General features: G+C 41.3%; 1 protein-coding gene across 4 annotated transcripts in view; it reads left to right on the forward strand.

Annotated features, from left to right (window-relative positions):
- The window catches only part of LOC124594984 (stimulator of interferon genes protein), a 328,498-nt gene that overhangs the window by 146,561 nt on the left and 167,606 nt on the right, over window positions 1-14,331 (forward strand). For all 4 annotated transcript variants that reach the window (XM_047133516.1, XM_047133515.1, XM_047133518.1 and 1 more), the window contains one exon: window positions 10,179-10,363. In XM_047133516.1, coding sequence (XP_046989472.1) covers window positions 10,179-10,363 — 185 coding nt within the window. The remainder of the gene's footprint in view (window positions 1-10,178; window positions 10,364-14,331) is intronic.

Below are 14,331 nucleotides of genomic sequence, written 5' to 3' on the forward strand. Positions count from 1 at the left end.
TGAGATTATGAATGTTCTGGAATTTTTTGAACAGACATTGTATTCAAGAAAAAGTGAGGGCTCTAAGATAGAACCTTATCGTATGCCACATATAATTGGTTCACAGTTGAATGATGCCTGATAGCTTAATACATGTCTCTTACCTAATTATTCAATTTGTTTCCTGTCGTCAGAGATACAGGATTTGAACAATTTTGCTGTGTTTCCTGTTACACCATAATATTCCAATTTATTTAAATGAATATTGTGATATACGCAGTCGAATGCCTTTCACAGATCACAGAATATACCAGTAGCCAATGTATTGCCTAAATTTTCGCTGTATGTGTAGATAGCTTTCTCAATATCAGAATCCTTTAGAAATCATTATTGCAGTTTTGACAGTATATTAGTTGTTGTGAAATGTGAAGAAGCTGATTGTATATAAGCTTTTTAAAATTTTTGGGAGTGCCGGCAAAAGTGAAATTGGATAGAAATTTGATGGTATTTCTTTATCTGCTTTCTTAAACAAAGCCTTAATTTCAATGTGTTTCAACCAATCAGGAAATGTTCGCTGATAAATGACAGATCACTCAATATGTTACTAAACTCGGGAACACACTGTTGAATTAATTTTGTTGATATTTTGTCATAACCACTAGAATTTCTTGATTTTAAAGATTTATGGTGGACATTACTTTTACTGGGGTAGTGTGCATCATATTCATATTACTGAAGTTAAGTGTAATGAATCCCCCCAGGGAGCTCGCCACTCTTTGGCAGGTTCGTGCTTGGCTACCACGGGGCCCCAGCCTTTGCAGCATTTTTTCCCTTCCGTGCTGCATCTCTGTCCTCTTGCTGTTCTTTTTCCTCTCCCTTGGAGAACATGTCTGGGGTGGTTTTGGGAATGTTCTGTGTTCTGTTGCTGATGTGCAAACAGTCTCACCTTTGTTTTTTGCTCCCTTTTCCTTTCTTTGTCTCCCTTATCCTCTTGTTCCTCCACTTCAGTATTTGAGGACTCTCTTTATTCTTCTTCCTCCCTGTGCACTCGTGAAGGCTGGCCCATGCATCTGACGTATAAGAAGTGACTGGGTAATGCGTAATTCCCAGCCCCAGGTTGACAGGTAGGGATCGCATGTACCCCCTGGAACAGGCCAGGCCCAGGGAGGGATGATTGCCTGAGCTGTAACCTTCCCAAATTGCCGATTGGTCCCTCTGTCAGGTGTTTGAAAGGTGTAACCTGAGGTGTGAACAATCACCTAAGGCGGGTGCGCCCCCTTGTGAAGGCGGCCCCTAGTTGGAAGGAGCACACCATCGGAGATGCTGGCAATCGTGGGGGATTTCCTCGTGATGAGTCAATCACCTTCCCACTCCACTTCTACAAAATGTAAACGCAATGAGGCTAATGATTCAAAGACCCTTCCCGCAGCACCACTGTTCCTCGTGGTCTAATGTACTGAAGATGGTCAGTGCTTCAGCACAGTAAATCCGTTTATTATTCAGAAAAGGGTAGGTGCAGTTGCTGGCCATGTGAAATCCTGCTCTCACTTATGGAATGGCACTTTGCTTTGGGAGACCACTTCTGATTCTCAAGCACAACTACTTGCTGCCTCACTTCTCCAGGGTTCCACAGAACTTTGAACTCTTCCCATGGTGTAATTTACACCAGGCTACTCGACAGTGTAACCAAGGCCGAAATACAATCTTACCTCTCCAATCAGGGTGTTATTGCCATTCATTGTGTAATAAAAAAGATAGATTCCTCCTTAGTGCCCACCTGCACTCTCTTTCTCACCTTTGATAGAGTGGTGCTTCCGTCCAAACTCAAAGCAGGCTGTGAAATTATCATCATCTGGCAATACATTCCGAACCTGATGGGCTGTTACCAGTGTCATCATTTTAACCACACTAGAACATCTTGTCGACACCCAGCCAAATGTGTTGCCTGTGGTAGGGATGCGCATGAGGTCGATTTTCTACCTCCTCCTCCCCACTGTATCAACTGCAATGGTGGTCATGCAGCCTCCTCTCGGGAGTGTCCAGTGTATCTTGATGAGTGGGCTGTTCAAGAGATCCGGGTAAAAGAAAAGGTGCCTTATCCAATTGCTTGCAAGTTACTGGCTAGTTGCAAACTCTGTGTTCTCCCATCTGGTACATAAAGTTCTGTTCTTGTTACCCCTCACTCCATGAAGGACATGGCCGTGTAGACATGCGACCTCCAATTCAGCTCTGAGGTTGTGAAATCACCCAGTGTCAAGGTAGCATTGCCATCCCCCGTCCAGCTGTGCAACAAGCCATCAAACTCTTGCCCCAAGGGGCAAAACCACCAGCAACACAACTGGTAGGCTGGAAAGTTCAGAAGGAGTACTCCCGTGAAGACTTCCGCCGTCCCTCCAGCCAAACAATACCTGAGTCTTCATCTAACCAGAAACACTCGAAGAAGTCCTCCAAAGGCAGACGATCTTCTCCTTCACCACCTCGAAGATCCTCTTCGATGGTGTCGGCATGTGATACCTTAGCCTGGCCAGCCTCTGTGTCGCCGGTGTGCACCAACAACCGTTTTTCAGTGTTGGACTCCATAGACCGACCGCACAAGCAAGCTGATGCTTCTGTGGACCCCATGGAGCAGGACTTCCTGCTTCTGTGCCCTGTAGTAGCGCCTTTTCCCCAGCTGTCACTTGGCAACCACCGAGGTGACATCCCCATTCCTCTTCATCATGACTCTCCGGACGTTTGCAGCCTTCGGTCCCACAAAGAGGATTTACGACAGCTGTTAGCATCACAGCGTCCCCTTGTACTCTGTCTTCAGGAAATTTAATTGCACCCTAACAACCGCTTTGAGCTTTCGCATTTTGTACCGATTCGTTTTAACCTTCCCCCTGAGGTTGGCATTCCCTCTCATGGGGGCGTCATGCTGCTCATACAGGATGACATTCATAGTCAACCCATCTCGCTGACTACCAATCTTCAAGCTGTGGCAGTTCACCTTTGCCTTCCCCACCTGACTTTTTCCCTCTGTACTATACGTGTCCCTCCATCATTTCCATCATTTGCTGTCACCAGGGCAGACTCCCTCAACTTATTGTGCAGCTACCTCTCCCATTTTTGCTGCTCGGTGACTTTAATGCACATCATCTCCTTTGGGGTTCTCCAAGGACCTGTCAGAGAGGTGCCCTCTTGGCTGACCTGCTTAACCAACTTAACCTCTTCTGCCTTAATGCTGGAGTACCCACTTTCCTTTCCGACTCCTCACACACCTATTCCCATTTGGACCTATACTTTTGCACTGCCCAGCTTGCCCATTGTCTTGAGTGGTCCATTCTTTCTGACACCTACTCGAGCAACTATTTCCCGTGTGCTATCCATTTGCTGACCCCTAACCCATCCGAATGCATGCCTAAATGGAAGCTTCCTAGGGCCGACTGGCAGCTTTACTCCTCCCTGGCGACTTCCAAAGAACAAGATTTCCCCAGTTGTAACGATCAGGTCAAATATCTCACAAACATTATCCTTACTGCTGCAGAGTGTTCCATCCCCCGCACTTTCTCTGTACCACATTGTGTCCCAGTCCCTTGGTGGACTGAGGCATGCCATGATGCAGTTCGCTCACATAGACGTGCTCTCCACATTTTGAACTGCCGCCCTACACTGGAAAGCTGCATTCATTATAAACAGATGCGTGAAAAGTGTTGTCATGTTCTTCGAGGTAGCAAAAGAGCTAGCTGGATTTCATTCTCTAGTTCTTTTAACAGTTCCACACCTTCCTCTGTTGTGTGGGCCAACCTCTGATGGCTCTCTGGAACCAAGATCCATTCCCCAATTTCCAGCCTGACAGGAGCTGACGATATCATCATGGATACTATTGCTGTCTCCAACACCTTGGGCCTCCATTTTGCGGAAGTTTTGAGCTCTTCCCACTATCACCCTGCCTTCATCCATTGGAAACGAGTGGGGGGGCTTGGGCTACAATGCCATCTTTACTAGGAGGGAGCTAGATTGTGCTCTCAGTTCATCCCAATCCTCCGCCCCAGGGCCACACACCATCCAAATTCAGATGTCGCAGCGCCTTTCTTTTGCGGGCAAGCACTTTCTGCTTAACACGTACAACCGCATCTGGATGCTGGCGTGAAGCCACCGTTATACCCATACCTAAGCCCATTAAGGACAAAACCTTCTTTCTAGCTACTCCCCCATCTATCTTACCAGCTGCATTTGCAAGGTGATGGAACACATGATTCACACCCGGCTGGTGTGGTGGCTCAAGTCTCAACATTTACTAACGAATGCACATTGTGGATTTCAAGCGCAGCATTCTGCAGTTTACCATCTTGTTACTTTGTCCACCCATGTCATGAATGGTTTTCTGCAGAAATCCCAGACTGTGGCCATGTGTCTCAATTTGGAGAAGGCCTACAACACCTGCTGGAGAACTACGTACTCTTTACATGTGGGGATTCCTACCCTGTTTCCTTCAGGCATTTTTACAAGGTAGAGTTTTCAAGATACGTCTGGGTTCTGCCTTGTTGGATGCCTTTATCCAGGAAAACGGTGTGCCTCAAGGTTCTGTCCTCAGCGTCATCCTCTTTGCTATCACCACTAACCCTATAAAATGCCTGTCTCCTGCCGGGCATCTCCGGCTCTGTTTTTATAGACGATTTTGCCATCTATTGCAGTTTTCCATGGACCTGTCTCACTTCAGCACTGTCTTGCTTGTCTTTACTCCTGGAGCATTGACAATAGCATCCGCTTTGCCCCTGACAAAACAGTCTGTATGAATTTCTGGTGGCACAAATGGTTTCTCCCACCATCTCTGCATCTTCAGCCTGTTGCCCTTCCATTCATTGAAAATACAAAATTTCTGGGGCTCATGCTTGATAGGAAACACTCTTGGTCCTCCTATGTGTCTTACCTGGCAATCTCCTGCATGTTCTCAATGGTACTTCCTGGGGTGCCAATCGAACCACCCTCCTCCATTTGTACTGGTCCCTTGCCCATTCGAAACTCAACTATGGGTGCTTTGTTTATGAGTCTGGATGCCCTTCCCTCTTACACTGTCTCAAAACTATCCACCATCATGGCATCCGTTCGGCCACAGGCGCCTTTTACACCATCCCAGTTGAGAGTCTGTATGCTGAAGCCGCTGAACAACCACTGTCCTACTGCTGTGACTTTCTCCTCAGCAGGTATGCATGCCGTTTGTCTGCCATGTGTGACCACCCCTTCTATGCCTCCTTCTTTGATTGTCAGTATGGGGCTCGTCCCTCTGCTCTGTTATCTCCTGGAGTCCGCTTTCGCCACTTGCTGCGGCGGCTGAACTTCACACTACCTGCAACTTTCCTAGTGGGTGTGAACCCTTCACCACCTTGCCTTCATGAAGCGGCCCATGTTAACCTTGGCCTTCATTCACTTCCTAAGGACAGTACTCCATCCTCAGTCTATTGTCTCCAGTTTCACGACCTTTGCATGAAGCTTCGCTATAGTACCTTTGTCTACACTGGTGGCTCTCGAACTGATTATGGGGTCGGGTGTGCCTTTGTCATTGGCACCCATGTCTTTTCATATCAGCTTCTGGCACACTTCTCAGTGTTTACAGCCAAGCTCTTTGCCTTGTATCAGGCCACAAAGTACATCCGGCAACACAGCCTTTCCAATTGTGTCCTCTGCTCGGACTCTCTCAGTGCCTTCCAAAGTCTATGTTCGCTGTGCTCTGCTCATCCCTTAGAGCAATGGGCCCAGGAAAATTGTCACTTGCTCACTCTTTGTGAAGCCAGTGTCATATTTCTGTGGGTCCCTGGTCATGTTGGTCTGCCAGGAAACGAGGCTGCTGATGCTGCTGCCAGGGCTGCAGTCCTTGGACCTCAGCCCACGAGTACCTATATTCCCTCCGATGATCTCTGTGTTGCTATCTGTCAGGAGATGGTGTCCCTTTGCACCGCCAGTGGTTCTTCCTTCCCAGTAATAAGCTTTGGCTTATTAAGCCTCTCCCAGCACCTTGGATGACCTCTTCTTGGCCTTCCTGCCGGGAGGAGGTTATTTTAACTCTGCTGCATATTGGGCACTGGCTTTTCAGCCATCATCATTTGCTAAGGGGTGCTACCCCACTACTTTGTACACATTGCGCCCGAATTTTAACTGTCTGCCACTTCCTGCTGTAATGCACTTTTTTTTAACAATTTACGTTCCAGTTTGGGTTTGCCGTCTGATTTATCAACCATTTTAGCGAATGACATATGGGCTGTCGACTGCATTTTACTTTTTATCTGCTGAAGCAATATGGCAAAGGCCATTTAATTTTTAGTTTTGGACCTCCATTTCTGCATGGAATATTTTTTAGCGCTTTTTCCACATGTCTGTTTTTAGCTGTCTTCTGTTATGTCCATTGGGACTGACATATAGTCATTTAATGCCTCTCTGTGTTTTCGTGTTCTGTAGTTTTGACTTCGGCGCATATGATGCCAGTTGTTTTTTGTGGCCTAAAGCAAAACAAAACCAAGTGTAATGACTGGTCTGAGGTACTCCCTGGCAGTGTATGCTGAACATGAAAACTCCATTTTCTAGGAACAGTTATGAAATGTTTCCACAGTAACATGGCACATTGTCATCCATGAAAATCTCATCATTGTTTCTGAATGTGAAGTCTATGAATGGCTGCAAATGGTCTCCAGGTAGCCGAACAAAACCATTTCCGGTCAATGATTGGTTCGATTGGACCAGGAGACCCACTTCATTCTATGTAAAAACAATCTACACCATTATGGAGCCACCACCAGCTTGCACCATGCCTTGTTGAAATGGCTTCATGGGGTCTGTGCAACACTTGAACCCTACCATCAGCTCTAACCAACTGAAATTGGGACTCATCTGCCCAGGCCAGCATTTTCCAGTTATCTAGGGTCCAACCAATATGGTCACAAGCCCAGATTAGATGCTGCACACAATGCCATGCTGTTACGAAAGGCATTTGCTTCAGTCGCCTGCTGCCATAGCCCATTCACATCAGATTTCACTGCACTGTTCTATCGCTTACATTCATATTACATCTCACATTGTTTTCTGCATTTATTTAATGTAATGTTGCTGTTCTGTTAGCACTAACAACTCCATGCAAATGCATCTGCTCATGGTCATTAAGTGAAGGCCGTCAGCCACTGCATTTTCCATGATGAGAGTTAATACCCGAAATTTGGTACTCTCAGCACACTCTTTATATTGTAGATCTCAGAATATTAAATTCCCTAACAATTTCTGAAGTGGAGTGTCCCACGCATCTAGCTCCAACTACCACTTTGCGTTCAAAGTCTGTTAATTCCCCTCATGCGACTGTAATCTCATCCGAAACGTTTTCACATGAATCATCTGAGTACAAATTACAGCTCTGACAGTGCACTGACATTCTATATCTTGTGTACATGATACTGCCTCCATCTGTATATGTGCATTTTGCTATACCATGCCTGTTGTCACTTCAGTGTATATGTATTTGAGTACTTGTAAATGAGGTGAATCCATTACAGTACATGAATTATATCAAAACTGCCTATTTTCCCATTTAATCTTTCACTCAAAACTGTGAAATTTTTCGAAACTTGGCATCTATAAAAAATTAATTTTGCCAAAAATGAGCATCTACTACTGATGGTGGACATTTATTGTTAATTTTCAACAAAGTAGCTCACTACTTCCCAGTCAGGATCACAGTTATGTACTCTGACAGAGTATTTGGCCCTGTTGAAAAGGAATTGAGAAAACTTGAAACCATAATCTTACCATCACACTATCTTGAGTTTCTAAGCCAGCATGGTACCTGTATGCTTCAGTGCCAGGAGTGGAATGTGTGCAATTTCCACTGACAACAGGTTAATGAAAAAGAAGCTACAATTCAAAATGTTTGAAGCCAGAATTCTTTATTCATAAAAAAGAAACAAAGGTACTACCATCTCCAAATCCAAAACAACATACTCGTCCTCTCCGATCAATGTTGAAGTGGAGAAAACTGACATGGATAGTTTCAAGGACACTGATGAATCAGTTGTAGTAAAATCTAGAAACGATGTGTCAAAAAAGCTGATGATGTAAACAAACTTAAGAAACTTTTGATACATCTTCAGAAGCAGCTCAAGAGTTCTATGGGAAGGCCTTAGAGTGTTGCAATAAACATAACAATGGAAATAATAAAGCTTAGTACCTTAATGAGTCAGTTTACTAAATTATTATTTATCGGAAGTTTAAAATAAACTCGAAAATTACTGCTATAAAGGAAGAGTTCAGATTTGGAAAGAACATAATTTTTACATTTTTTTATTTGGAACTGAAAACTGATAGAAATGTCTCTCCACTGTTCTATTGCATATCTAATGTTATTTGTAAAATATAATTTTTTAAGGAACCAGCAATGTGTATTGTATGAGCAGTTCAATAAAACATGTCTCCTGAAAACTGTTTTTTGTAGATGTTGGCTTTTCTGAAAATGGTCCTCAATTAAAGGCTCCACCTACTACTACCGTATGCTCAGGATATTTCTGTAATATTGAGTTTAGGCTGTTTTTGAATGACATTATGACTGATGTGTCTGAACTAATTGTTGGTAGAAACACTGTCATTAATTTAAGTTCACCATTTTTGGTTACTCTTGCCCATATTTATTCATAATCATATTGATTTTGGATTTTATTGAACTTAATGCTTCTGTTTGTATATATGAGGGCCCTAATTTTAGTTTGAAGCACTGAATTTTTTGTAAAATTAGTCTTTAGTGTAATTTAACAATATATAAAAGATAATTTGAATATTAGACAATTAGTAATTATGTTGTATGAATTGGCTGATACCATAATCATATCATCACAAGCTACCATTATAAAGGAAGTGGCCACAGCTGAAGGTGTGCAGTGACAAGCTGAAACAGCTAGTGGTTGGGTTGATAATAACAGGAGAGTTTAGCACATAACAGTGTGTACTTCAGTTTGAACTGCACTTCCATTTTGAATATTGTTATGGTGGCAACACTGATGACAGCTGTATTGGCATGATTCAGCTATATGTTTTTGTTTTGGAAATTAAGAAGAAACAAACATCATGTAAAGTTTTTCTTGGTTATTCAAACCACATTGTCACTTCACACATCAAATGGGGCCATGTAGCTGAAACTCTGCACAAAATGGTGTCAATGAAGATAAGTATGTCCACAGGAATTGTGGATATGAGTATTCACTAATGAAGGCTTGATTGAATGCCAGAAATGAACATAAATAATGAAATGAATAAGGATAACACCTTCTGAATGGTTGTGTTATTGACAGGCACATAAACAAGACTTAAAATATTGTTAGCTTTTGGATGATTCCTTCTGTAGCTGTAAGCTACATAGTATACATTTACAAACACATATGCACATGTTTGGGTGCATTGTCTTGACTGATTACATTGTGCTGCCAATGCAGCTTGTTGAGGTGAGAAGCTGTGTCAGGTGATGGGTGAGGGAAGAAAAGAAGCATGGAGGAAATGGTAGCATTGGTGGAAAGGGGGGGATTGACTAGGAGTGAGAGGCAGCAACTCATTGGATAGGAATGTGACACTGGTAAGCTTGATCTGATGTCCGTTTCATTGCTATCAACACTATTAGCAACTAGAGATTATGTGTTAGTGATCTTTAAACTACAGTTATAACTGATAGCCATAGACACACATTCAATGCATCCTTTGATCCCGTAATCCTCCAGGCTCCAGTCTCCACTAGTACTTGTGCCTTGCTCTTCTCCATCCCTGCCTCATGTCACTACTTTCTCTCATCCTGAATTCACATGATCCTCTCCACAGTTTTCCTCTTTCTCTGTTCTATCTGCCCTTCCCAATACACAGTTCCGTGTCACCTATGTCTTCTATTGTGCCGTGCTTTACTAGGCATGTTCCCATTGGGGATGGTGTGCACTTGCCTGCCTCTGCCTTTGAACTGGCTTTCCCAGTTACAGTTTAACATGGATTCTGAACCCAATATATCTTGGCATTTTTCACATTAACCAATCATCTCCAAAAGAGAAAGCCACGTAAGTGACAGAAAAATGCTAGAACTGACTGCTATACTATCTTGTGTGCTTTTAAAGATATGTTAACAAAATGTAATTGTCTTATATGTATAATGTCTATACTTTAAATGAGATTTACTGCTTTGTCTCAACTTCTTGCTTTTCTTCTCTTTGCAGTATTATTCTGTTTCTTTGGATTGGTAACTACACAACTTTTGCTGATAAGATTCAGTCTTCTTTGGGAAGAAAGGCACCATATCCATGGAAGATATGGTGGCAGCAAGATACGTTTGTTCAGAAATGTTTGGAACATGAACATGAAAACAATGTCAGCTTTCATCATTGGTGTTGTTTATACCATAGTAAGTTGTAATTACTTTTTGGTATTACTGATATTGAAAATTCTGGGGTTAAAATTAGTTGTATTAATTTCAGGTTTAGCAGTATGTAATAATAACATATATGTTTACCACTAATCATATAAAACTGAAACATAATGGAGAGAGTATTTTGCTTTTCTACTGGGTACTGCAGAATGACATTTTAAAAATTTGGGGGATTGTAGAGGATAAAATTCAGAACATTATTCATTAGAGAAGCTATAGCTCGAATTGTGAAAGCAAGTTTATACAACATTATGCACTTACTGTGCATTCAATAGACTGAATGAAACACCAGAATACTGTGGTTTTTTAAAATGTTTGTTGACAATAGAGTACAAACACTGTAAACCAAATGTGTGCCTTCTTTAGTGAAGAGTAAATGTCCAGTGTTATAACGATCAACTTTGTAACATAATGTACAACAATGGACTTTGTTTGGTCTGATTCTCTGTGAGATTCCACACTCTCCTCTAATGGTATCAAGCACTGTAAAGATGTGCTCGATAAGCTCAGGTACTGTCCCTACTGGTGTTGAGTAGACAAGGACTTTAGATAGTGCCCCAGAGGAAAAAGTTGAGAGACATGATGTTTGGGGACTGCTTATTGCAAGGGATTGGGCATCCCTTTCCATTTACTCTCTGCTGAGGTTGTCTGTGAGATATGCCTTGGCACGATGATCAAAGTGCACTGGAGCACCATAGTTCTGAAACTATAAACTAGTGCCCACTTGTACGGGAATGTACTTTGGACGTTCTGACAAAGTCGTTCTCTAGAAAGTTCAAACACCATGCACCATTGAAACTATATGGTAAGATGTGTTGTCCAGTGATCTCCAAGAATTCCAGCCCAATTGTTTACCAAGAATCTAATCTGGTAACTTCTCATACAAGCAGTGCATGGATTTTCAACAGCCCAGTGGTGGCTGTAGAAACTTTATTTCACACTTCTGAGCATAAGATCCTTATATAAAAATGTTCTGAATGTCATTCTATAGCACTGTGTGTAATAGTGGTGAGTGAAACTACAGGAACCATTCACTTTCAGTTGAAATACAGAAATGTCTGCAACCAATCTGTAACGTTACTGACTTGGATTTTATTTCAATAGTAGTGCTGCTTTTCTCTTTGGCATCTGTCTTCCAGCTCTTATTTGGTTTAGTCACAAGCTTGTCAGGCGATGATCACAAAAAGTCACAATCTCTTCACATTATTGACATCAGTAAAACAGTGACAATCAGATTGCATTCAATAATTTAGACAGTTCATGTGTCACAAGTGAGCACATACACTATGATTCTTTTGAAAGAATGGAAAATTTTAATTGTACACTTTCACTGATGAGTTCTGTCTAACAAACAGCATGAAATTGGTTGTAGTTACTTAGTCACTGCAAATAGTAACTTTTCACATGAAAGAACTTATTACATGATGACAGTCTTTCTCATTGTGCCCGTCTGCATCTCCATGGGTCATCTTTATGGTGAGTAAAGTAATATTGAGATTCTAACATGGACTTTCCATTTGTGGGGCGGCGGGTGGAATTAATTGTTACATAAATGTTCCTATTATTTATGCTATTGTTTTGCCGTTCTCAACACTGGCTCTCTAACTACAATTTTGGCAACCAGAAAGTGATTAGCAAAACATGAAGCCTGTAATTAGAATTCCTAGTGCCCACTTCACCTGAGAAATACACTTATAGCTACAGCTTATAGCTCTGAGGAATTAGGAGATTGTTTGGGATTCATAATCAAAAACGATCGTGAAAAAAAATGTTCTCTGTATTCTGAAAGTCACAGATGAAAAAAAAAAGAATCCACACAACCAGACTAACAGAGCAGTTCAGAGTCTAATGCGCTGATGCAACTGTAACTGTCCAAATTAAATGTTTAAATGAATGCTCACCATAATTTGATGATAATGTTCATCAAACGCCACGCTAAATAATGGTAGAATGTCTGTCCCGCGGCGGCACGTGAAAATACGACATACGCAAACTGAAGATAGATAATTAAAGTCATCCCAGAATTAACACTTCACCTGAAAATGATTTCATGGTTACGCGTATCCTGAGTAACTTAATACGGCATCCGAGGCTGTTTATAGCAATGATACCGACGCGACGCGACTCCCGGCACAGATGGTGTGCCAATCTGCGTCTGGAGAGAACTGGGGCCTTCCTGCTTCATGCAGCGTTCTTATATATAAAGCCGCGGTGCGGACGGCTAAGGGAACGCCTGATCAAATCGGCTCTCCCAACTAGCCGCTGGGCTAGTAATGCACCACTTTAAGTCATTGAATAAATCATAGCTTCTTTTGCTGATGGCCGATGAAGCTCTCAATTTAAATGTGCATTCAGCACACAGGTAAGTAATCATAATAAAAGTCTGACGTGACTAAGTAAAATATTTTGGGCGAGAGAATTAATTTAATTACACTACACGCAGTAGATGAGCTCTGAGCTTGCCGTTTGGAGATACGCTATCGCTATAGTTACGTAGTTATTCAATTGAAACTTCTCACATCTTTATGATTATAGCGGATCTCCATTCTACTTAAATATAAACATCCTAGCCTTATTTATTAGCCTACTTAATCTATCTTGCTTCCTTAATTTTTAAGACAAAAACCAGAAAATATTGAATTTCAACTAAAATCTTAATTTGTGAGATCCAAAGTACTGTTTCTATTAAATTATTATGAAAAAGGAATCTAAATATAAATTTTTAAGTCTCTAGCTCTTTTCTGTTGCGCCAATGATTTTTACAGAAAAACGTCCAAATTTTGAAAATGGTTAAAGTTATTGAACTGACATTCAACACATATTGATTTAGTATTACTCCTGATGTGCCAGAAACGTTTCAGGTTATTTACTTGATTTTTAAAGTATTGCGCAACATTCATGGCGTCCGAGCTAGTTACAGTGGACTCGGCTGGCACATAATGGAAAGACTGATGTGAATTTATTACGGCGTGAGTAGGCTGCTTCCCTACACGTTGTTTGATACTTAATGCGCTGTGGTACTACACGTGATTACAGTACACATAATAAAATACCATACCTAATATAACATACAGTCAGATTTGTCCACATGGTTAATAGTTAAATATGGAAGTAAATGTTCCTAAGTTACTTGCTAAGTAATAAAACAATAGAGGGCATACAATAAAATTTCCCAGTGTGGTTAATAGAAAAACATGAGCCAACATTATTTAGTTACTAGCAATTTATTATACCCATAAGAAAAGATACCAGAAGGGACAAAAAACAGCATAGAAAGTTGGTACAAACAAAAATTATTATGAGTTATTTAGTAAATAAGGACTATTTTTGAAGAGTTTCCATGTTCCTTAAAAGTGTAAAAAGCTTCCTCTTTCAGCAGTTTTTGGGTCTTAATTCTAAAGATATTAAGAGAGACAGCATGTGTCTGCACAGGTAGCATGCTGAAAAGTTTAACTCCTGTAGTAAATAATTTTTTTTACAAATTACATTGAGCAAATGTTGAATGCAAACTGACCATTGTTCTACAAAAAAAAAGTTAATACAAACTTCTAGAATATGAATTAAAATACATGGTTACATGCATAATTTTAAATTTTTAGAAAGAAATTTTTTTCTTAAAGAAAACAATATAAATAAAAATGTAAATGTTCATTTGTTCAAACTTGTAAATCTCCAAAAGCTTTCACCAATTGCTTTGAAATTTTGACACAACGTTGCATTTGAACATGAGTGTTCTTTTGTATACCTGCTGGAAAGCCATATGTATAAAGGGATACATAATTAGCAAAAATCTTGGGTTCATCTTTTCTCTCTCTCCCTCTCTCCCTCTCTCTCTCCCTCTCTCTCTCTCTCTCTCTCTCTCTCTCTCTCTCTCTCTCTCTCTCTCTCTCTCACACACACACACACACACACACACACACACACACACACACACAAAATAAATA

Source organism: Schistocerca americana, chromosome 2, assembly GCF_021461395.2.
Source record: "Schistocerca americana isolate TAMUIC-IGC-003095 chromosome 2, iqSchAmer2.1, whole genome shotgun sequence".
NCBI classification, from domain to species: domain Eukaryota; kingdom Metazoa; phylum Arthropoda; class Insecta; order Orthoptera; family Acrididae; genus Schistocerca; species Schistocerca americana.